This window comes from Cyprinodon variegatus, unplaced genomic scaffold (genome assembly GCF_000732505.1).
Source record: "Cyprinodon variegatus isolate N-32 unplaced genomic scaffold, C_variegatus-1.0 Scaffold195, whole genome shotgun sequence".
Classification (NCBI taxonomy): domain Eukaryota; kingdom Metazoa; phylum Chordata; class Actinopteri; order Cyprinodontiformes; family Cyprinodontidae; genus Cyprinodon; species Cyprinodon variegatus.
In genome coordinates this window covers 724,741-748,590 of record NW_015150648.1, presented here as the reverse complement: position 1 = coordinate 748,590, position 23,850 = coordinate 724,741, and the positions used below count along the sequence as shown (strand labels likewise).

At 37.6% G+C, this 23,850-nt stretch overlaps 1 protein-coding gene across 1 annotated transcript in view; it reads right to left on the bottom strand.

The window, feature by feature from the left end:
- Positions 1-23,850, bottom strand: part of lyst (lysosomal trafficking regulator) — a 96,223-nt gene that overhangs the window by 51,989 nt on the left and 20,384 nt on the right. Inside the window, exons 3-6 of the mRNA XM_015379570.1 lie at positions 22,028-22,119; positions 14,332-14,530; positions 7,044-7,134; positions 1,765-3,862 (exon numbers count right to left, since the gene is read on the bottom strand). Coding sequence (XP_015235056.1) covers positions 1,765-3,862; positions 7,044-7,134; positions 14,332-14,530; positions 22,028-22,119 — 2,480 coding nt within the window. The remainder of the gene's footprint in view (positions 1-1,764; positions 3,863-7,043; positions 7,135-14,331; positions 14,531-22,027; positions 22,120-23,850) is intronic.

Genomic DNA, 23,850 nt, shown 5'->3' with positions numbered 1-23,850 from the left:
GTCTTCTACGACGTCCGCATCACCTACCTTCTCAAGTGATGAGGTTTGTTTACATAGATAATTTTACAGATAGTATTTCATTAGTCTGTGTAGNTGTAATTATAAATAACGAATTCTAAGGCAACGCAAATATTAAGGTTAAGAGGCTGAGCTCGTAGATGATGATAAAATAACATAGTTATGTATAATATATTACATTTCTGACTGTATATCCCTGTTATTATTACACACTGTAGCTTTAATAAATTAAAATAATGTTATTAAGAATAGTGATGTATATGACTAATTGAGCCGACTGGTCCAGCAGATGGAGCCCTATAATTCACAGAATGACCGGAATATTCAAAGGGCAGTTTTTTGTTTTTTTGTTTTTTAAAGTAATGGATGCTAGTATAGGGGGAATTCTGTAAACGTGGTACGTCAATCCAGCTCAGATATCTTTTTAAAGAATATTTTAAGGCACCAGTAGCGTTTATTTTTGTTAATTTTTGAATGTAAATTTAGGCAGGAAAGTGGAGAAGAGAGAGGGGAAAGCCATGTGGCAAAGGTCACCAGGTCAGGACTGGAACCTGCGATGGCCGCGTACATGCGTCGGATGCTTAACCTGAACTGTTTTATTAAAGCTTTGAAACTTAAACGCATCAAATCTAGTGGTTTACAAAAACTCTGCACAGCTCGGGTAAATGTAGAGCAATATCTACTTCTCTGATCAACAAAGCAAAACCTTTCAACATTATAGATATGGAAAGAAAACGGCAATTGAATGGAATCAGATGATTTTCAGGCCGATAGCCGAGTGAGCAGCTCAGATCTCGAATCTTATTCCTATTCAGTGAACCCACCATATTTAGACTCTAGCACTTTACAATAAAACTTATTTTTGGAGATGTGTTTTTAATCATTAGCTGTTGCCCATATCAATGAGGCTACAAGACAACTCTGTTATCCTTTCAAGCTTTCAACTTCTGCTATAAAATGCAAGATTTGGTGCAGATGACATCATTTAAAGAAAAATCACAGAATGAAATGACCTACATTTCTTTTTAGAACTTGACTTTTTGGTAAATTTGTCTGCAATGAGTGCTAACATAAGATATTAGACCAAGTTTAAATATTTTAGCTAATATTGCCCTTTTTCTACCAAAATAGTAAAGGCTAGACTTTTGGTTAGTGATGTAAAAATCACCTCCCAAAAAAACCCAAACAAAATCACAAAGCAAGTTGGACACAATATAAAGGGGCACACAAGAAAACTCAAGTGCTCTTAGTTTCATTGCTTTTATAAACAGGTCTTGATATGATAAATGTGTCTTTGTTACCCTGTCTTATGCCTGTATTCCCAAACCACAAAGCAATACTTTACAGAGTTGCATATCAGTCAATAGTCTTAGATCTCTTACTAAGGAAACAAAAACATGATGCATTATTGATTAGTAATAATTAGCATGAGGCTGAGGAGAGAGATCTCATGACATAGCGGATGTGGTCTAGTGTGAGGTGGCTGGTTAATTTCTATCTGTCATGTTTATATAATCCTTGGAAAGTTTGTGGCAAAACTTGCAATATAAGCAAAAATCGCCAACATGACAATAAACTGCTCCATTTAAATCATAAGTAGGGAACCAAAAGGGTTTATGGTCTTAATATGCTTTTGCCGACATCTTTTGTATCTGCAGTTGATTAACATTCAGGACAACCCAAAAAGTATAAATAAAAGATTGTAGAGTGGGAAAAAAGAGCAGGAAACGAGGTACGGGTGCTCACCTTGATCGGAGAAGTGCTGGTAATGTTTGCAGGTAGATGAGTAGGACCTCCACAGGCAGGCACTGTGTGTGGTAGCTGCAGACCTGAGTGCAGACGGTAGAAACCCCCAGCTGCTGGGCATGGTGAACCACCTCAACCCCTCTTTGCAGAACAGGGTTGAAAATGTGCGTGTAAAGTTGCCACTGCACTATAGCATTGCCCCGTAGTGTTAGATGGCACACATGGCCAGCTATCTGCTGGCTCAGCTGCCAGTCCTCCCCAAATACTAGCTCCTGGTAGGCCTCTAGGGCATCCCACTTCCACAGCATGTCCTCAGCCCCCCCTCCACTAGGCAGGATGCCTTGGGAGCGGTAACAAAAACTGCTAGAAACAGTTGAAGGTTCTCCTTGTTGCAATGTCTCCTCCAGACTTGGAAGTTGGCTGCTGTCCAGAGTACAGATATTACAAGAGGCCAGTTTAGCTTTTTCTGAAGGCTGACCCCCACCGAGCTGGTCTAAAATGAGCCGACAGAGGACACACAGCACATGGGACTGGTAACTACGAAGACCTGGAGCTTGGAAAGCATGTAAAAGAGGTCCTACTACTGAGCGAGGGTCCATACAACAGCAGATTCCCACGGCTTGAATCCCAGCTAATACCTGGAGCACAGATGGCCCACTGGGCGAGAGGCGCCGCAGGAGCCGCAAGCACTGGTGGGCGAAGGCAGCTAGGCAGCAGCATCTCTCCGGGTAACGCACGGTATCCCCCTCAGTTCCTTCTGAGCTCTCCCCATCCTCCTCAAAGGGGTTGCGTCTGGCTGTTTGCATGAAGGCAGAGACAGGCAGTCCTGACAGGTCTCTGTGGTGATGCAGGAAATGGGAATACTCGCAGCGACGGTGCCGGCGACGCGCGCAAACTGACTGGTGAAGCTGCTCTGACTTTGCTTTCTTGATAGCACTGATTATTTTGAAGACGCCTGCAATGAGAGCCCGTAACCGCTCTGAAGCTTCTCTGCCTACGTCAGAACTTGTCCTGCTGAGTCCTTCCAACCGGAGAACTGTGGCCTCAAAGAGGTCAAGGCCACGGTGCTGGACAAATTCATGAATGAGCTCAAGAGCCTGGCTAAAGAAAAAGGGGTTGGATGTTGAAGCCTGGAGGCAACTCAGAAGAACTTGTAGTACTCCTTCTAAAAGCTCAGGAAGCAGCAGAACTCTATGGCGATAACAGGAAAAGGAAAAATCATCCTGGACCTCCTGCAAAGTCTTTTTTTGACGTGGGGCAAAAGGGTTATTCTGTCTCTCCAAACAGCTTTGGATTTTGAGGGTTGCTCGCAGCAAGTCTGTTAAACTTCTTCTCAGGCTGTCTGGAAGTTTGTCACTTTGACTTATATCCACAGACATCAAGTGCAAGATGGTGCGTAGTAGCATTCTTTGAACCAGTGCAATCGGCTCCTCTGTCCATCCTCCAGCAAGTTCTTCAGCCCCAACTCCCCGTCCCCCCCCTGGACCACAGCAGTCCCCAAACTCCGTCAAGATCTCTGTGAGCGTTGGTACGACACTGATGGCCAGACCGGGGTTGTGACTTATGTTCATGTCAAACTTGCATACCTTCTCTAACAGAGAAAGCAACACGTGACACAGATCAAAGGGCGAGTTCTCCATGCGGTTGAAAATGGATATTGCAGCCGGGTCAGTCAAGGTTTCATTGTCAACCATCTGAGATCCAGGGGCTCTTGGGTGGGGATACGGTGCACTCATGGTTTCTGTAGTGTTGGTGGCGGTAGATGTCAAGTGCGAGGCCTCAGAGCGATGATACTGACAGCTCACCTGGACGGTGGACCCGTGTGGTCTCCGGCTCCTCACCCCACTTGAGCCCCCAACCGTTCTGTCATCAGAGTTGGCGTCTGAATCTGAAGTGGAGACTTGGGACTTGCGAGCATCTTTCACAGAATATCTCTGCAACGTCCTGCGTGATCTCCGTGACTTCAAGGTTCCGCTGCCAACACGGGACCTCTTTCCAGAGCTCTGCTCATCTGTTGCAGCCTTCTGGCCTGTCCTGAGTGGAACAGCCTTAACCTCCCGGCTAAGGAATACTTCAATTAGGGATGGCAGGGTGAAATCTGTAAATACACAAAGAGATCCAACAGGCTTTGGCATCAAGATTTAAATGAAAAAAAAAACATTTAAGACAAAAAAAAAACATGTGGTGAATGAAATAATGAAAAAAGTAAACACTAAAGAACAAGGTGCTCTACTGCATGTTGAGAGTAGGTATAGGTCGGTAACCAGTATGAAGTACATCAAGATCATTCTAAGCAAATAAAGAATTAGGTAACTTTTCTGCCCCTCTCTAACCTGTTGCTGCAAGCTTATAGTTAGCTGATTGAAAAATGGGTTCTCTTGCTTGTAAGAAAGACTCATTTGGTGGTTTACAAATCTTTTTAGTGTTGATGAACAAGTTCATTGTTTTGATTAACACCAGTTAGCACACAAGAAGCAGCAATGTGTTTTCATCAAACAGTTTGAATTAAGCAACTAATATCAGCTTCCTTTATTTTCTTCTGTCAATAGAAGACAAGCAGCAAGCTTGGAAATGGCAAAAAAAAGTATTATAGTATAATTATAATGTATTATAGAGATAATGTATTATAGACAATTATTGGAACCTTGAAAATTAACGGCTATTAGGCAAAAGGGCTAAACCTAAAAAATTTTTCTCTGAAAACCTGAATTTTTTTTATGGCCAAAAAAAAAAATCCAACAACTGATCACACAGCACCAGTAAAATAATAAATCCAAAAATGTATGCATGTTATCTCTTAACCTTTAGAGTACTGTTTATCTAAGTTAAACTATAATTTCATGTACGGATAAAAAAAAAGAAATATATATATATATATATATATATATATATATACCGTATATATAAAACCCTTACTTTGAATTATATTTGCTTTTTCGGTCAGAGAGCAGGATGTGTTATATTTAATGCAGAATCATACAGCCTACAGTGCAATAAGCAGCTGTTTGGCACCTTCCTAATTTATCTTTACTGCTTTTTGTTTTTTTTACATGTTTGTTACTCTTAAAATGTTTCAGAGGTTTAAACAAATTCAGGTATTTGTCAAAGACAACACAAGTAAATGCGAAACGAAGTCTTTAAATTAAGTTTCTTATCATTAAGGGACAATGATAACCCCAAACCTACCCAGCCATGAGTAAAAACATGATTTCTCCCTGAACCTTTTAGCTGGTTAGTCCAGCCCCAGCTGCTGAAAGTTCAATCAAGCATTTTGGATCATTTGCAATGAATCTTTAACAGCACTGTGAAGTAATTTTGACCCACTGATCTTAGCAGAATTGTTGTAATTCAGCCACATTGAGGGGTTAATTACATCCCATTTAGCCACACCCAAGGCCTGTGTGTGGCTAGAGAGAGTAAACTCCAGTGTGATAAACCACGCTGTGTTCTAACAGTGGGGCACTCTCTTTTTTTATACACATACATGCACGTTCCAATTTTTTTCCCCTCTTGATTACAGAAAAAACAATTAAGAATTGCATTTTGTGTTTATCTGTATTTTTTTGTGTATTTTTGTATGCATTTCTTTATATTTAAATGTATTTGTTAAACTTAAAACACTTTAAAAGCAACAAAAATATTAGCAATCAGGAAGGCTGCAAGCAGTATTTAACCATACTGAATATGTACTGCAATGTTGCAAAGTTTTTCATTTTTTAAATGATTGTAAATTACAATATTTCTTTTATTAGCTGCTAACTAATAAAAAAATGTTAACATGTTATATTTTCAGAATTCATGGTTTCTGTTTTATTTCATTTCAATTAGCAGAATTATAACTTTTATCGGGAAGTACTACTATATTTAAGCAACTCATTACTTTCATTTATCTTTTTTATTTACTAATTTAAAAAAAAACTGAATATTGGCAAGCAAACATTTAGCACAACATTAACACAAAGCTTTTAAAATTGGGCAGCTGTGTTTTATAGTTTGGGAAACATTAAGACTTTTCTGGGGGTTTTTTATACAACAGGTCAAATCATGTTTAATATTTTAATTCTGGAGCGAAATATATCATGAAAAAGTGTTATTCTACTCTGGGATTTTTTTTTCTTTTAAAATGCATACAAAGTATGCATTTTAAAAGAAAAAAATGCATACCTTCCTTAATGTAGTTGCCCTTTGCTTTATGTAGTTTTGTTTTTCTTAATGTAGTTGCGCTTTTAGATTTGTAGTTGCAGTTTGCACTTCAGGGCCACCGTAATAAAGCCCTGAAAGCAGCTTGTTAAACGTTTCAGAAAGCAAATATTAATTAAACAAGAAATGTCAAGACCTGATGTTAGAGAAGATCAGCAGCCTTCTTCTAAATGCCAAAGTCATTCTCAGGTCATAAGCCTCTGCAAACAGAAATGTTCTCCTGCTCTGTGACTAACTTAAAAAAAAAGGTAGAAATAGGACTTATATATATTTTATTTTTTCTATTTGAGTATTTCCAGATTTGTTAGCAGACTATTGGCAAATTATTGGGAATTAATATAATAATAATAATAACAAAAAACGATTTACATTTAAGGCATATAAATAAAGGAGGCCAGATAAAAACAGACGGACAACTTTACACAACATTCCCAAAAATTTTCATCTGTTTTAGGAAAAAGTTCCTGTTTTTTACTGTTTTATCACTTAAGACATCTATACACATAACCATTCAATAAAACCTTAAGGAGTTTGAGCAAGTGTATATCTCTATTATTATCTGCAATTAATACAGTGTTGATAATGTGCATCTTTTATCCAAAGAAATCCTAGGAGTCTGGATGTAGAAACATTTCTAAAAACCAATATTATCATGAAAATCAGAAATAGTTACCAGAAGATAAAAATATTTTCATACTTTTTCCTTTCATTTTTTTTTTTGAAACAAATAAAAAAAAACTTCAAAAAACGTTTGCACATTTTTACACTTTCGGTTCTTTGCAGTAAGTGTGCCAAATAAACTGACCGAAAATAAAAGTTTATAACTAACATGTGAGGAGGATATAAACATTTATAGTTAACAGCAACATGGAAGCATTAAATTGCCTTCACATGAACGCACCAAATCAAACACTGCATTATTGCTAGATGATAAAAAAAAGTGACGTTCAAACAAGTTTAGGGAGAACATTAACTAAACCATGAAAGCAGGTCACGGAATACTATGCTTTACAAAAAGATCAAACAGGATGTTCAATATTAACAGAAATCAGGATAAATAATAGAGGTTAACAACAAACCTGGGGCTTTTTCCTCTTGAACAGGAATCTTCCAGACCAGAGGAAGCAGCGACAGCAGCAGAGTTAGCAGCTCTTCTCGACAAGTCAGCTCCTGAGAGTTTAACAGATCACAGTCAGTTACTTAGAAAGGGAGGTGGGGGGGACGCGGACGCCACTTTGGTCCCACTTTAATGCCACGCCCACCATCTCGCATCTACTCCTCCCTAAATCCAAACATCCATTCAAGTCTCCATTATTTTCAGCGTTTTATCGCCATTATGTAACAGTTTTATTGTCACAAGTACAGAGCAATGAAATTACCTCTCTGCATTTAACCCATCCCCTTGGGGAGCAGTGGGCTGCCATTGTGCGGCGCTCAGAGAGTCAGAGTGGCAGTCTGTGGGAGTGGGGCTTGAACTCAGAACCTCAGGATTCAAAGCGCAATGCCCTAACCACTAAACCGCCACTCCCCAAAGCAGGCATGTCGGGTCTTACCCAAGGACCCACAGTGGCAGCTCAAACGAACAGAAACCAAGGCTTCCTATTTGCAGGATGGGTGACTCATCAGCTAGCCAGCCACTAAACTCATAAAACCATCAGAATCTGTTGGACTTTTAGGAATATTCCAAACTACTAATGATTCCTCTCAGTTTTCAGTTATCTAAGGCAAGGCAAGGCAAGCCAAGGCAAGGCAAATTTATTTGTATAGCACAATTCAGTACAAAGACAATGCAAAGTGCTTTACATGATTAAAATACTGGAAGATAAAACAGAATCAAAGCAAGTAGGAAAAAAAATATATAATAAAAAAATAAAATAAAATAAAAAAAATGCAGAAACAAAAAAAGAATATTAAAAACAGTTGGATTAAAGAAAACATGTTTTTGTTGAACTGTTTAACTAGAATAGTCGAAGGCAATCCTAAACAAATGTGTTTTTAGTCTTGATTTAAAGGAACTCAGGCTTTCTGCACTTTTACAGTTTTCTGGAAGTTTGTTCCAGATAAGTGGAGCATACAGTAGGAACTAAATGCTGCTTCTCCATTGATCTAGGTAGAAGTCAGACAGTAAGCAATGCAGCAGCTACCCGACAGGCTAACTTCGAGGAATTTTGAATCCAAAGTCTACTGAGGCATTCCTCTGTCAGGTGTTAATTAAATATCTACTTTGGCCATTCGTCTTACATAAAAGGTAAAGCAGGAGGCTTAAAACACATGTTCTGACAAGACAGCATCTACAGGTATAGAATAAACTCTTTCACATTGTGAACATGACAAAGAGAAGTTAATTTTATGCTTTTTTTTAAAATCAATATTTCATCAATTTACCACAAGAAGACAGGCAGATTTCATACCTAAATATGCCAACCAAAAAGGAACATATTAAAGGATTTTGAAATCCATTCCATCCATTATCTGACTTGCTTGTTCCAACTGGTGTCGTGAGGGCTGCTGGTGCCTATCTCCAGCTGACAATGGGCGAGAGGCGGGGTACACCATGGACAGGTCGCCAGTCCATCGCAGGGCAACACGGAGACAAACAGGACATGCAACCATTCACACACACACTCACACCTAAGGATAATTTAGAGAAGCCAATTAACCTAACATTCATGTTTTTGGACTGTGGGAGGAAGCCGGAGTACCCGGAGAGAACCCACACATGCTCAGGGAGAACATGCAAACCCCATGCAGAAAGACCCCGGGCTGGGAACTGAACCCAGATCCTTCTTGCTGCAAGGCAGCAGTGCTACCCACTTATTTTGAAATAAAGACAATAATTTCATTACCAAATATAAATGAATTTTGGCTATGCAGTCCAAGTTTATATACATTTAACTTGATAAACAGCTTTAACTTTTTCATTTCAAAATTCCACCTATTGTTAAACTCAAATTTAAACATGTTTTCTTGAGTTTTTTTTAATAGCATCTACAAATAATGAGAACCAACTAATATTTATATATTTAAAATCTAATTTGCACTGAAATCTTCTTTTCTATCTGTTTTTCCCCATCCAATTCTTGGATTTGTTAAATAAGTGAAGGACTTTATTTTAGACTAATAGCAGAGCCAGTTTGTGATCTTCTGTACCGTTGATAAAAAGTCCAGTTAAACTTGGCTGAAAGGTTTTCAAAGAACATCAAATCAATAAAGAAACAAAAGCATGAAGGGACAGTGAGAGAATAGGGGAGACTTTTAGCTGCTGCTAAAAGTCTGTTACTGTTCTGCCACTATCTTTAAGCGATTAATAAGTGAAACGATTAATAAGTAACATTTATGGTCATATATTGCATCTTCAAGAATTTCAGCATTATTATTTTTTTATTTAGATCATTGTCACTGTTGGTCATTTGCAGCTATGGTGGACTTATGTAAAAAGCTGGGTCTGAAACTAGATATATTAAAATATGGGTGCCTGCCTTAAAGTTGAAAAGCTGCTGCTTTTATACATCCAATGCTGTCACTCTTGGTTCGCCAATTACTATTTGTTTTATACTTTTGTTGATGGATTTCTAACTCCAAAAAATGACTAATAAAGTTTAAGAAGAACTGCATTAAGAACAGAAGGCAAGAACAATGGAGGACGAAGGAATAAAAGGAACGTATGGAGATAGAGATAGAGATCATTTAAAAGATAAAAACAACATGACAATAACAAATGTTACAGAAAAGAAAGTTATGATCAAATAAAAAAAAAAAAAAAAAAATATATATAAAATAAAAAATTTTTTTTTTTTTTTTTTTTTTTTTTTTTTATTTGATCATAACTTTCTTAAGTGAGCAGGAATTCCTGAGGTTCACATCATTTCAAGGCATAGCTTCTGAACTTACTAATGGAGCAGCAACTGCATACCAGTATTGACCCATGCCGCTGCAAGCAAAAACACCTACCAGTACTAACTTTGGTGCAGAGGGCAGCATTTAAACAGACAGAGAAAAAAGTATACAAATATTTTCCTAATTCTTCCTTCTCCATAACTATCCAGACTAATATTTCACAAATATTTTGATAATGATAATTAGATAAACATTTCCAGACCTCCTGAAACCATGAAGTAATCTAGGAATTAAAAGCTTTGCAGTGGATGCAACACTTCTATTCAACCAAAGAACCAAAACAGAGAGTCAGATGAGCAAAAGTAATTATACACACCAAAAACCAAGCTGGGATATATGCTTGAGTGAGAATATTTGATTTAGCAGTGCACGTCGCACACTGATGGAGCAAATGCATAAGCAGGGAGAGAAAAATAAGTTAATTTTATTTACTGTATAAATGTCCTTGAAATAAAAAAGAAAATCTGCTGAGTTCATCGACAGTGTCTGTTTGATACAAGACTTTTCTTACTTGAACTTAATTAAAACTACTGATATATTGAATGTATCCTATAAAACGACAATATTCTGAGCATCTAACTGGAATTACTGAGGTAACATTTCCCATCTGCATTTTATCTGTTGGCGTTTTTTTTTTCCTATGGTCTTAAATGCAACACTGAACCACTTTCCTATTGCTCATCACCAACCTCTGGAAGCAATGCATTTGCTGTGAGGGAAGCGAATATCATGGCTATCATTGGTTAACACCAATAGACAAAGAACACATAAAAGAAAATGGCTTCATAATGAAATTACAGGCATGTTAAAGCTTTTTTTTCTCCAAGTCAATTTTTGTTGCTCATCGCTATCAATGTTGAACAATATTGTTAAAACATGGAGAGACAAAAAGTTAGAAAATCTCAAAGCCGACATGAAAATAACCAGATACCAGAGCAGTGCTTATTTTCAATTTTATCCTCAATAAAAGCCACCAGCCAACGGATCAGATAAACTATTTTAATATTAATGGTTGTCAATTTGATGACTCCATTGGAAGCATTTAATTAAAGTTTCCTCTCTGCTCCTCATTTGGATCTGATTATTGATTATTTCTTCAGTGTTTATTTCTTGTTGGTCGCAGCTTGCTTGGCTCAAGTGTGACGTCTAATAACATTGCTTCCTTGATTCGTGCTTCCCTAAAATATCAGTTTTCATCTTAGTTTTTTTGTTTTTTCCTTGTGTGACAAAGCGATTAATAACAGATTTGAATCCTGTATCGTGATACATTGCTGGCTCTAATTGGTCATCTGCAAATTTTACGGATTTTTAACTGCAATAAAACACTTGACACATGACTTTGAATATGACCTCAACAGGCAGCCATGTCACCTTTACAATACAAAGCATCTGATCTACTACAAGAGATCCATAGTAAAGGCTATAAGCACTGCAGAAGAACAAATAAAACTCATGAAACATTTTCTTTGAATCCAAGTATTAGCCACACATCCTTATTACAAAGTGACCCTGATTGCTTTGTGAGGCTTGGTCTCATGCAGGATGCAGCTGACGCACACAGCCAGAGCTTGTGATGACAATTTGCACATGCATGCCTTAAATGTGTTGACTAAATGCAAAAACTACGATGATCGAGTGTAAGACAGGGAAAATGCCACGCAGGACAGATGCATGAAGTTATCAGAACTTGCCACCACACGTTTCATTTAAATAGACGTCTCTGAATGAAATGACGGCTTTTGTAAAACTAATAGAGGGTAATATCATATTATTTGCTTTACATTATCCTGCAGGATATCCTTAGGTTTGATATATCATCACTCTACTGTTCTTATGTTACCTCAACTCAGTTGCTGTTTAATCTGGATGTCCCTTTATATCAGTTCTGTAGTTTCTCTGGAGCTGCTGTTCTAAGAAATAAATGATATTGTTTAAACATCAGGTTTTATAGATGCCATCTGGGCTCAGCAGCTGGAAACGCTTTCAACAAAGTGAGCACCATAGTAAGGCTCATGGGTCCCATTATTTAAAACTCTATGAAGAAGCCCAATGCTCTCAAAGACAATAAAAACAAGTTTAAACGTTCTGACTACGATTCAAAATCTTTCCCAGAACACTCGTAGTGAAGCGTGCAGACAGCAATGATTTTAACAGACAAAACAAGGGGCTGCCTGAGCCTGGTGCTAATTGATGGCACAAACAATACCTCCTTCTGTGAGGCATTTCCTATCATTTTACACAAAGAAAACATGCATTCTGCTGCGTGAACGGTTCACAAACATATAGGTTCGTCCTTTAAACAAACAAATAATATCCTTGCTATACATCTTAGTTTAACGTGAGATAGAAACAATCTGACTGCAGGTGCAGCAGGTAAGTGAAGGGAGTTTAAAACTTCAGGTTCAGTCAGTAGGGATGGGAATCGAAAACCGGTTCCTGTTCAGAACCGGTTCCGTATTTTCCGATTCCATGGCATTGTTTGGCAGCTTGCTGAACGATTCTTTTTTCGATTCCCGCAGCACCAGAGCCTAGAGCGTCGGCTCTGGGGAGCACGACTTACGTCACGTTTTTACGTAAGTTACGCAAGTTACGTAAGTTACGCAAGTTACGCAAGTTGGAAGAACTATTCGAGGAGGAAGACAACGAGCTGCGGTCACTTTGTGAATCAAAGCCCCGTCTTTCCTTAGCCCAGAGGGTAGATCAGGAAATCCAGCTCTGTAAAAGCTTGCCCTCCATCCCCTGCAGGGATAGCTCTGTGGTGGTGGAACAAGCAAGATACGCTGCCCTTGCTATCTGGACTGGCTGAAAACTACCTCTGTGTGCAGGCTTCCTCCACCCCATCTGAGAGGGTGTTCTCCACGGCTGGAGACACCTTAAGCGCTGAAAGATCCTGTATCCTTCCAGAAAAAGCAGATATGCTCATCTTTCTGCAAAAGAACTGTTAATTTTCCCTACTACTGTTTTATAATTAGTATTTTTTGTTATTTAAAATAGGTTATTATCCCATCATTTGTTATTAGACATTGTTGGTTATTTAAGTTTGTTCTTGTATTCATTTTTCATTTAAACACAGATGTTACTCCAGTTTCACATTTCCTGTGGACATCTTGATCTTGTTGAGTTTGTAAGATTGTGCAACAATAGTTAAGTAAACAAAGTTGATGCTGATAATCAAACTGTTTGTTCTCCTTTTTTCCCCAAATTGGAATCGAAAAAAGAATCGATAAAGAATCGAATCGTTTCATAGAATCGAAAAGGGAATCGGAATCGTGAAAATCTTTTCAATTCCCAACCCTATCAGTCAGTGAAGTTTAAGCATTTGCTCTTGTGAAAACCCACGATCTACTCTACAGGAAGAATGTGTTTGTTCATAAAACTTTACAGCATCAAACATTGCAACTGTTTGGTGCTTTTATTGTTTTATTTTCATGTTGTCAACACCTGTTTTAATCCTTTACCTATGCATGTTTGGTGCTTTCAAGATTCTTATTGTATTTCCTTTTCTGGGAGAAACCATTGGTAGAAACTTGCATTTTGCCATCTTTTTTCGTACTTGTATTACATTTTATTACTTAAACATGCAAAACAAAACCTGACACTGCAAGCAGCTAACATTCAGTGCTAATGGAACGAAGATTATTCAATTCAGTTTATTTATATATTGCCAATTCACAACACGTCATCTCAGAGTCAGAGTGGTTCAAAGTTTTTTTATCTAAGGAAATCCAGCTGATTGCATCGACTCATTGACCTGAAAGCAATCCCTCACACTAAGCATGCTTGTAGCGACAGTGGAGAGGAAAAACTTCCTTTTAACAGGAAGAAACTTCCAGCAGAACCAGGCTCAGTGTGAGCGGCCATCTGCTGAGGCCGACTGATAAAAGCTAAAATAACAACAACAAAAAAAGAATAGATGGTCATATCTTAGACAAGCTGCACAGACATCCTTTTAGTTTTAACATTATTCCCTTTACAAGACTCTAGATTTTTAAATTTTTTACCAGAAATTTTAAATACTGACATAGTAAAAACTTGAGGGAAAAAAAAAATCATGTGGTGCTTCAGACAAATAACAGCATTTTTCAATAATTTATATATTAGATCATGATAGATTTATAGTTTCCTACACCAACAAAGGAGTAAAACAATATGATCTTATAGTGTTTAAAGAAAAATGCAACTACAAAAAAGGAAAAGATGCACCAGAAGGTTAGGAATCTGTCTACTTTCCTTTGTTATTGCTTTAAGCCTTTTTTTGTTTTCTATTTTTTTAATATCACAGAATACGTTGAACTAGATAGATAGGATATATATATATATATATATATATATATATATATATGGACTTTATTTTTATTTACTCCATACTTGCTCAGACTTGGAATATTATTAAACTGAATTTTGTAAGTTCTGTTACAATAATTAAGTTCATTTGTCATTAAAAGATTCTTATTTTTAGCTTTTTCTTACCTGATCAATGATAGCATCCAGGGTGCTAAGCAACAAGAAGCCCCGTCCCCTGACCAGGTACTCGCCCAGCGCCACCATGTGACTCTCCTCCTCATCTTCATCCCGTGCCTCAGCTCTCTGGGCCACTGCACTGCATAGCTGGTGAACATCAGTCAGAAATTCCCTGGCCAGTGTGTTACTGGCTCCACTCATGTCTGAGCTGCAAGGAGAAAAAAACAAAACACAGCTTAAAAAGACTGCAGCCCAACTCTAATTTTAAGGTCTCTTAAGACAAAGAGATTTTCTAAAATGAAAATTTGCACACACAAAAAAAAATACTATCAAACTGTCCTTCTTGCTGTCAAACATTAATCTGAAAATATTTTTTTAAATATAGGAAAACAAGGCAACTTATTTACCCCTGAGCATGTTGTTCAGAGCGGCCCTAAGCTGATGGACATGTGTGCAACAAACACGTGTCCCTCTAAATAGGTTCTCTTTTCAACAAAATACAGACAAATCCCTTTCAAAGTCGACAAACACAGGGGCTGACGATGGGGCAACAATTAGAAACCAAAGAACATAACGGCAATAATCCCGCCTTTTTTAAGACCGTTTTTGGCATAAAAAACAAGAATAATACCCAGAGGATTGTAATAATAAAAGCATCAATAAGCCGAGGTCCACATATATAAATTGCATGATCTTACCAATCTTTACAGGGCCAAAGGGTTTCCTTTTACACATCTTGTATATATTCTCCCAACTTGACTCAGTCCTGCTAGCTGGATCTGCACACTTCCTCACATGACTGCTGACTGATTTCTCTGTTCCGCTGCACAAATTCCATTAAATTGGAATTTCAAATGGAGGCCTTCCAGATTCGCAGCAGATCAGCGTATCACATGAAAGCATGTGATGTCACATGGCGAGGGGATTGGTCTTGGTGATATTGACAGGCACCCATCGCACTGTGTAAGATCTCTGTCGGCGACTGATAGATTTGGTCTTTCCTATTTTCCACTGCAGCAACTGGGAGCGTCAAATATAGAATATTAAGAGAATATAATTCATAAGAACCCATTATTGGACTAATAACTGAAACATTTCTTTAAAAAATATATAGCTGAGGCATTTTTTATATCATCTCACACACATGGCTGATAAAAGATGTACATCTTTTACAACTTTAAGTCAGCATCTACATCCGTGCAAAAGTTGGGTTTATGCTCTTAGAATATAATCAACAAAACACTTACTCTAAACTCTATGAGTCAGCTTTGCATGAATATACACAGGTGATTTAGAGCCACCAGTTCAAACATTTAAGTTACAATCCTTGGTTTTGGAGTTGTGTTTTTTTGACAGATAAACTGTTTAATCATCAGCCAAACATTTCGCCGTGTTCCTACTGAAAACCAGTCCAGCCAAGCTTTCTACATTATTCTCAAACGGTTGGTTGCTTCATCTCATCAATAATTTTCATGGCCAACACGGTTAACAAGCCAGTCGCATCGGTGCTTCATCGAATAGGAGGAGCGTTTACCTGCTTGTCGGTTTCAAACCATACCGGCGGACCTGGATTTAACCAACTGCTCTTTTTACCTTTTAAGAGCATTTCTTACTTCATTCCCAATTATTTCAAAACATTTTCTTCCTCATCTTCCATTTTGATTGAAAAAGAGCTTTGCTTCGCCCTCCGCTGTGCTCCCATCACCCTACATCAGCCAGCATTCAGTTCCTGCTTGGTTGATGTGATGCAAATTGACAGTGAAGTCAAGATTGTTGAACTCCAGTGAATTTGCTTCCTGTCAACCATGGTTTTCACTTTGCCCTAATTACTAGGGGTGTAAATCACATCCATCATGGCGATTTGATTCAGTATCGATTTCCTGACCCAACGATTCGATTATTTTCGATACTCAAGAATACACCACGATACGATTCGACTAATTGGTTCATTTTTTTTTTCCTTTTACCTTACAGGCTAGACAATGTTTCAAAATTGAAATAAATCAATGCAAGCTGTAATATCGTTATGCATTTTATTTGAGACACAACAGCAAATAACAGAATTAGAAAAGTTGTACTCCACCTAGGCCTATAAAACCTTATTCACTGAAAAATAATAATTCGGAAAGGCTTTGCATCAAAAATACTGCACAAAATCAGTGCAATGAGTGCAATGCAATACCTCGGCTCCAGAGTGTCGACGTCCCCGCCCCCTCCGCAGACACTCTGCTGCACCTCGTGAAGTTTGACCAGCTAGAAGAGCGAGGTGCACGAGAACGCTAGGACCCTTTTTCCACCTGGATCTCCACTTTTTTTGGTCCCCCACTTCATCATTGCCTCGGCCGTATCTAGTCCCACAGCGTATAGCGCAGACCACGCTTCAATATTGGGCATAAATAAAAAAGGTCTGTGTCCAGCTCACTGCGACACACTGCTGCAGGAGTATAACCAGCCCTTTAAGGAAGCGAGATAGGAGGGCAAAATGGGTTTAGCGCCACCGCAACACGGGAGTGAGAATTGCGCCCAGGAGCAAATGGATAAAAATAGACCGGAGGGAAAAAAAAAAAAAACAGGAATCGATACTCTTGCGGACGTGTCGATGCATCGATACAAAACGATTATTATTTACACCCCTACTAATTACGCTGTTTCATCACCAGAAGATGTGCTTTGTTTGCTCCTGAACGCACCTCTACGTAGGGATAACATGTTGCAACAACCCAGTTCGATCCCTACAGCCTCCCCTCGAGGTTCCTGAGCAAAACTCTTAACCCCACGCTGCTCCCCGGGCACCAGGTGTCCGAATTTTGGCCTTGTGTTCTGGTTTCCATTGGCCAAAGTGTTTGTATATTTGAAATCCAGTTCTAACACAAAAAATAAAATAAAAACATTTTTAAGTGTAGTTGTGTGTTTATTTGAGTTTTTCCCTAAATATAAAATAGTTTACATAGACAGTGTTTGTTTTTGTAATTCTTTGAAATGATACGTCTAAAGCCCAAAGGGTCAAATTTGGCACAAATCCTAAATTTGTCAATAAAGGGTTAAAATTGAAAAAACTGATATTTTGGTGTTCAGTGAACTTATACTGGTCATTTAATGTGTATTTCAAAAATTTCCAAACAAAAAAAAGGGTTCTTGGGTTCTCCTGGATTAAGGAAGTGAGGTAGGAGGGCAAAATGAGTTTAGCGCCACCGCAACACGGGAGTGACAATTACGCCCAGGAGTAAATGGATAAAAATAGACCGGAGGAAAAAAAAAAAAAAAAAAAACAGGAATCGATACTCTTGCGGACGTGTCGATGCATCGATACAAAACGATTATTATTTACACCCCTACTAATTAGGCTGTTTGCATCACCAGAAGATGTGCTTTGTTTGCTCCTGAACGCACCTCTAAGTAGGGATACCATGTTGCAAGAACTCGGTTCGATCCCTACAGCCTCCCCTCGAGGTTCCTGAGCAAAACCCTTAAGCCCACAATGCTCCCCGGGCACCAGAGGATGGGTCAAATGCAGAGAGGGAATTTCCCCATAAATAAAGGGATTTACATCTTTTTTTTCTTTTAAATAAAAATCTAATTCATTCTTTTTAATATATATATATATATATATTCCCCATAAATAAAGGGATTTACATCTTTTTTTTCTTTTAAATAAAAATGTAAATCTCTCACATTCGTTGTGAACACCCTATTTGGAATTTAAACCTTCATTGTTCAAATTGATGTGGAAATAAATTCTCTTTTTATAAAACTATGCCTCTAGGTTTGTTACGTTACAAGTCATTACAACAATAAATGTTCTTATTATCAAGTACTCCAATAGAAACTGTACTCATCAGGGCTGACCTTCCCTCCATTCAGGACTTGTTCAGGTCTGGGATCAGGAAGAGGGCAGCAAACATTTCTGCAGACCCCACAGATCCTGGACTCACCTGGTTCAAATTTTACTCAAGGTTTGCCCTACAGAGTTTTATTAACTTCCCTGCGACTGTCCGTTTGATGAACTTATGTCAAAGATCTCATATGGATACCATGCTTATTTGCACCAAGCTTGCATCAAGATAAACATTTCTATTTTCCTTCACTGTATATTGAACCAGAAAACTCTTCATTGTGAGGAAAGCGGAAGCAAAGTCAGATTCCTTGTTGTAATCGTCTGTTTACCAAATAAAACAGATTCTGATGCTTCATTACATGCAATTAAGAAAAAAGTTAATGCGGAGAAAACAAACAAACAGCCTAGTAAGGGAAAGCAAAGGATTTATGAGATCAGGAGCAAAATTAAGCCTATAATAACTGTGAAGAAGGGAACTTCAGGGAGATCTCAGAGCTGAGCATGACTTCCACAGAGATCGATTTGAATGACTTTAATATACAGTTATGATCAAAGATTTAAACGAAGCCGTTTAAAATGCATGTTGGAATCCAGCTGACACAACTTGGAGCTCTATCAAAATAAAATCAGACTAGATTTTATTTTGATAGATCTGCTTTTAATGTTATAGATGAAAACAATATTTGTCAAAAAAAAAAAAATCCAAACTTCTACCTGAACTACATTATATGAAAGACAATCAGCATAACTCTATCAGTATTGATCCATTTAATGGCCCTAAGCTTCGGTGACACGAACAGACGTCTAGATAAATTCCTGCTCACTATCAAAACTCAGCATCAGTGAGAGTCACATGTCATCTCCACAAGTGTGAGCAACTTCCTACTCAAAGTGTAACATGGAAGAAAAAAATTAATTCCACCAAAATTCCTTCATCTTATATTTTTATTAATGTATTCAATTTCGGTTTTACCTTGAAATTATTACTTTAAAGAACAATAATCTGTATAATAGTTTTGGGGAAAGTTTAGTTTTACTTTTGCGGGTATAACCTGTGACATCGCTTCCTCCTTCCCCACACTGTTCATTACTGCAATGGAGGAAGGTGAGTTTTCATGGATGTCTTGTTAATTTTTTTTTTGTTTAATTGATGTAAAAGGAAAAAAGTTTAGCTGTTTTTAAGCTAACGTGTTCGTGAGTTGTTTAGTTAAACATGGAATGATTTTTATGGAGTGAAAGGGTTTACTGTGGCAGCATTTCTATTTTTTTTTATGTGCTCCTTTTGTCATGGGCAGGTGGCCTGATGTCGGCTGGATGTTTTTATTTGCTGCTGAACAGTTTTGTTTCACTCTTTTCAGGTAAGTTCTTATTTCTTTTTAATTTTTTTTTTATTATTGACAACTTTTTTGGTCTGTTACGGAAGAGGATTAGGGTCAGTGGAAGAAAAAAAAAAAGTTCACAGATTTTTTAATTTTATTTCAGTTTAGTATGGGAAAAAAATCAGAATTCTGACTTTAATCTCAGAATTCTGACTTTAATCTCAGAATTCTGACTTTTTTCTCAGAATTCTGACTTCATTCTAAAAAAAAAAGTCAGAATTCTGAGAAAAAAGTCAGAATTCTGGGATTAAAGTCAGAATTCTGAGAATTCTCCCATGAATTCTCCCCATGTTAAACTGAAATAAAATTTAAAATCAGTTGACTTTTTTTTTTCTGTTATATATCAGATATTTAGTTTTGTTTTCACAATGAACGCATTTTTATCCATGTCGGATATTCGTTGTGGAGGGTTTGTTCTTGATGTGTTTTGTAATCTTTTTTATCTCTTTCGTCCTCATTTAAAGTATTTAATGAGGTTATTTTGAATAATATCTGATGTTAAATATGTAATGATGCACACACTGTTCATTACTGCAATGGAGGAAGGTGGCTTGATGTGGGCTGGATGTTTTTAATTTGCTGCTGAACAGTTTTGTTTCACTCTTTTCAGAAGAAACACGCCATTTATTGGCTGACTTGGAGTGATTGAACGGTGCATTATTACACAACGCGGAGGCCGGTTACAAAAGCATGACCAGATCAGACACATGGCTCACATATCTGCCTCATGTATGCTATCTGTGAAAAGTACCGAAGTGGAAAAACAACCATAAAACAGTCATTCATAAAAATAGGGCAAGCGCAAATAAACTAGTTTACTGTATTTTCTTTAGATGCTAGCTTTAAATCTCAGCTGTGGAAGGAAATTTTTCTTTCCCAAATTAGAGAGTTTGGGTTGAACCAGAATAACAATCACTATTCTTTCTGATTGCTTCTCCAGCTCTGGCTTGTTAGTCCTGTCATCACTGCCACAAGAAACCGATTAGAACCAAGTAAAGAGATAATTGTTTCCACACAGCTGCAGAATTCATGTTTAGTTTTTTTCCCCTCCAACCACTTGTTTTGAGCTTCTTATCTCCAGGCCAGTCATTTCCATCAGAGGCTGCATTCATCTGTCATTCTTTGCTTTAGAGGCCGGGTTAATAGAGGGAGGACTCCTGTGAACAATGCACCGTCAACAGAGACTCCAGTGCTACAGTCACAACAAGGTTTATTCACAGAATCAGTATATCTGGCTCTAGAGCAAACAATACTAGAGTCTGCAAACACAGAGTGAAATCCCCATCTGATGCAATGCTGCCTCGCTGTGGATGCATCACTATTCATTTATACCGTCTAGTTGTTCAGTACATCAGTTTTATAAACTTTCCACAGATTCTCAACTGGATTTAGGCTTGGTCTTTGACTGGGCCATTTAAAGCATAAACACGCTCCGCTCTAAGCTCTAAATCAGTTGCTCCGGTTGCAGGTTGTTGTCACATTGGAAGGTAAATCTCAGGTCTATTGGAGCCTCTAATCACTTTTCTTTCAGGCTTGCCTGCATCTGCTGGCTCTTATCTAGGTTATGCATTGATTTGCATGTAGACAGCAGCTTTATTTCTGGAATTTAATCTGAACAAAGCATATTCTTCCACACTTCTTGACAGGTCGAACTAAAAACAGGGCTTCCTTCTTGTGTACTAGAGTGATTCTCCCACCGCTGCCGATTTCTGCACTTCCTCTACAGTTTACACCAACTGCTTCTCTAATTAATGCTCTGCCTGCTTGGGCTGTCTGTTTAGGAGGGTTGTCATGTCTTGGTAAGTTTGCTGTTCTAAGATAATACGTCCATTTTAAGATGAGGCAGTGGACACTTCTTACCGACAGGTCCACAGCTTGGAATATTATTTCATTCTTTATCCTTCCTATAATTTACCAGTTAAAGCCTGTCGTCTTTAGAATGATGTCCGTTTACTAACCTTTTATAACAAACTACAAACTATAAATAAAAACATCCACTGGACTTGGTTTCCAAGTTTGAAGGTTTTGTGCTTCCCATCCATTTTGAATTTAAAAAGCTTCCTGGATGGGAAGTGAAACGTCTTTAAACTTGGAAACAAAGTCCAGGGGATTGTTTTTTTACTTTTTTGAAATGACTATGAGCTGGATGACTGAGGTCTTCACCAGCAGATGTACCTCATTGAATTTCTTGTAAGGGGCAATATATAAAACACTTGATTTTTATTTATTGATATGTGTGTGTGTTGAGAGAGAGCCATCAAAAGGTAATGCAAGCCTTTTGAAATATGGCATAAATTGAATTTCCATTTAATATATTGTCAAGCATTAATTTTTATTTGCTAAACTATCTGCTAACTACTTTTACTAAATGATATCAAGGTTATTTTTTTCAATGTGACGTTAGACTTTAAAGCCCTAAATCAGCTTCAAATGACCAATCACCACCTGGGATATTTCAAATTAAAAAGACAAAATAGTGAGGAGATCTTACCAGAATTTTAGTGCATCTTTGGTGCCGCTATCGGGGTGGTGCTGCACGTAGTGGAAGAGACAGAGGAAATTCTCCAGACTCTGAAGGCTGATCTGAGAATCGACACACAAACGAGAAATAAGATAAACAATGCGAATCGGTAGTTATACGAAGACGAAGGGGAACTGAGATGTGCTCCAATGAACATTTCCTTTTCTCAGGTTGACAAACAGTGAATTAGACTGTTAAATATTATGCACTATCCTTCCACAAAGTGAAAGTCAAAAATTCAGACTACTGAGAATCTTTACATTAGATGCAATCAGCCTGAGCTCTGAAGACAAAACAAGGCAGTAGTAACCTTTCACCACAGCTGGCAGGAACCCGGAACTTTATTAATGGTGAAATTAGCCATCTGACCCCATTTAACAGCATTACTGGTTCCAGAGGGTGGTGTGTTAAACCTGCCTGGCTCCGTGCGAGCCACTAAGCCAGCGTGCTGCTGTCCCTCACATCACCCCCCGCCACACTCACACACACTCACACACACAGGAGTATTCTTTAGGCTTCTCCTAATCTGACACCGCTGATGGGATTCATTCAGGCGATGCTGATCCCTGACTGATGTGCTGCTCTGACTGTCTGGGTGGAAGCCTGAGAAGAATCCACACAGCTTTACAACCATTTGGTAAGATGGTGCCGGCGCAATAAAAACACAACAGCTTTGAAACAATTTTTAAAGCACCATACCAAAAAAAAAAAAAAAAAAAAAAAAATAGGAACAATTTAATTAAATTTTTACCCTTAAAATCAAAGGTACAAGTTGAAATCATTCATCCTAACTCGTACCTTTGATTGCATAAAAGATGAGTAAAATAAAAAAGGTTTACATCATCCACTTCAGGCATTCTTGTATCAGGCTGCTAATAAAAATATATTTTAAAAATTAATGCACTTACATCACAGACTCACTGCCGTATTCTGACATGATAATAAAGAGTTTAACAGATTTAGCATAACTGCAACTTGCAGGCTTTAATGTTGACTCTAACAGCTCTGAAAGAGGACAAACTTGCAAAACAACTTTTAAAAAAAGCACCAAAAAGGTAAAAAAAAAAAAAAAGACTTTTAGTGAGTAAGCCACTGTTTGTTTATACATTCTTCCTGTCTTCCATCCAAAATATGTGATGTACTTTAAGTAGAAGGGAAATCCACAAAAATCTTTTTCATAAAAATGAATAATACATTATTTTCAGAATAGAAAAGCCTAAATAATTACTAAGCATTAATAAAACTAGATGAGATGCTTTGTAAAGTAGTTGATAAACTGATCTGTCTGTAACCTTGTTGTGCGATTCTGCCTTTAATTGCCCTGTATTCTCCAGAAAGAGGATTCAGAACTCACTTTCACTTTCATTTGTTTACCAATAGCAGAAGTTGTTCCTTAAGGAAGAAGGAGTGCTTTAATATGTTCACTGGATGCAAAACTACTTTTTTTTTTATCTTGCAACAGAACAGTAAATTTGGACAATAATATTTATTTTCTTTAAAATCAACACTAAGGCAGGGGGAAATAGTTAGTATTTGTCAAAATAACGAATTAAACACACCGAACTATTTAGAAGTCACATGATTAGATTGCCTTTTTCAGAACTGGTATTTAGATTGAAGAAGTTCATTTCAAAATTGTTTGAATTAGACTTTTCATTAAGACAAGATTTAAAGTTTTAAAAAATATTATTATATCATATATACTATATCTCTCCTATCCTGGCTTCTCTTGGTTGGCTTCCTGTTATATCCAGAATAGAGTTTAAATCCTCCTTCTCACATATAAAACCCTA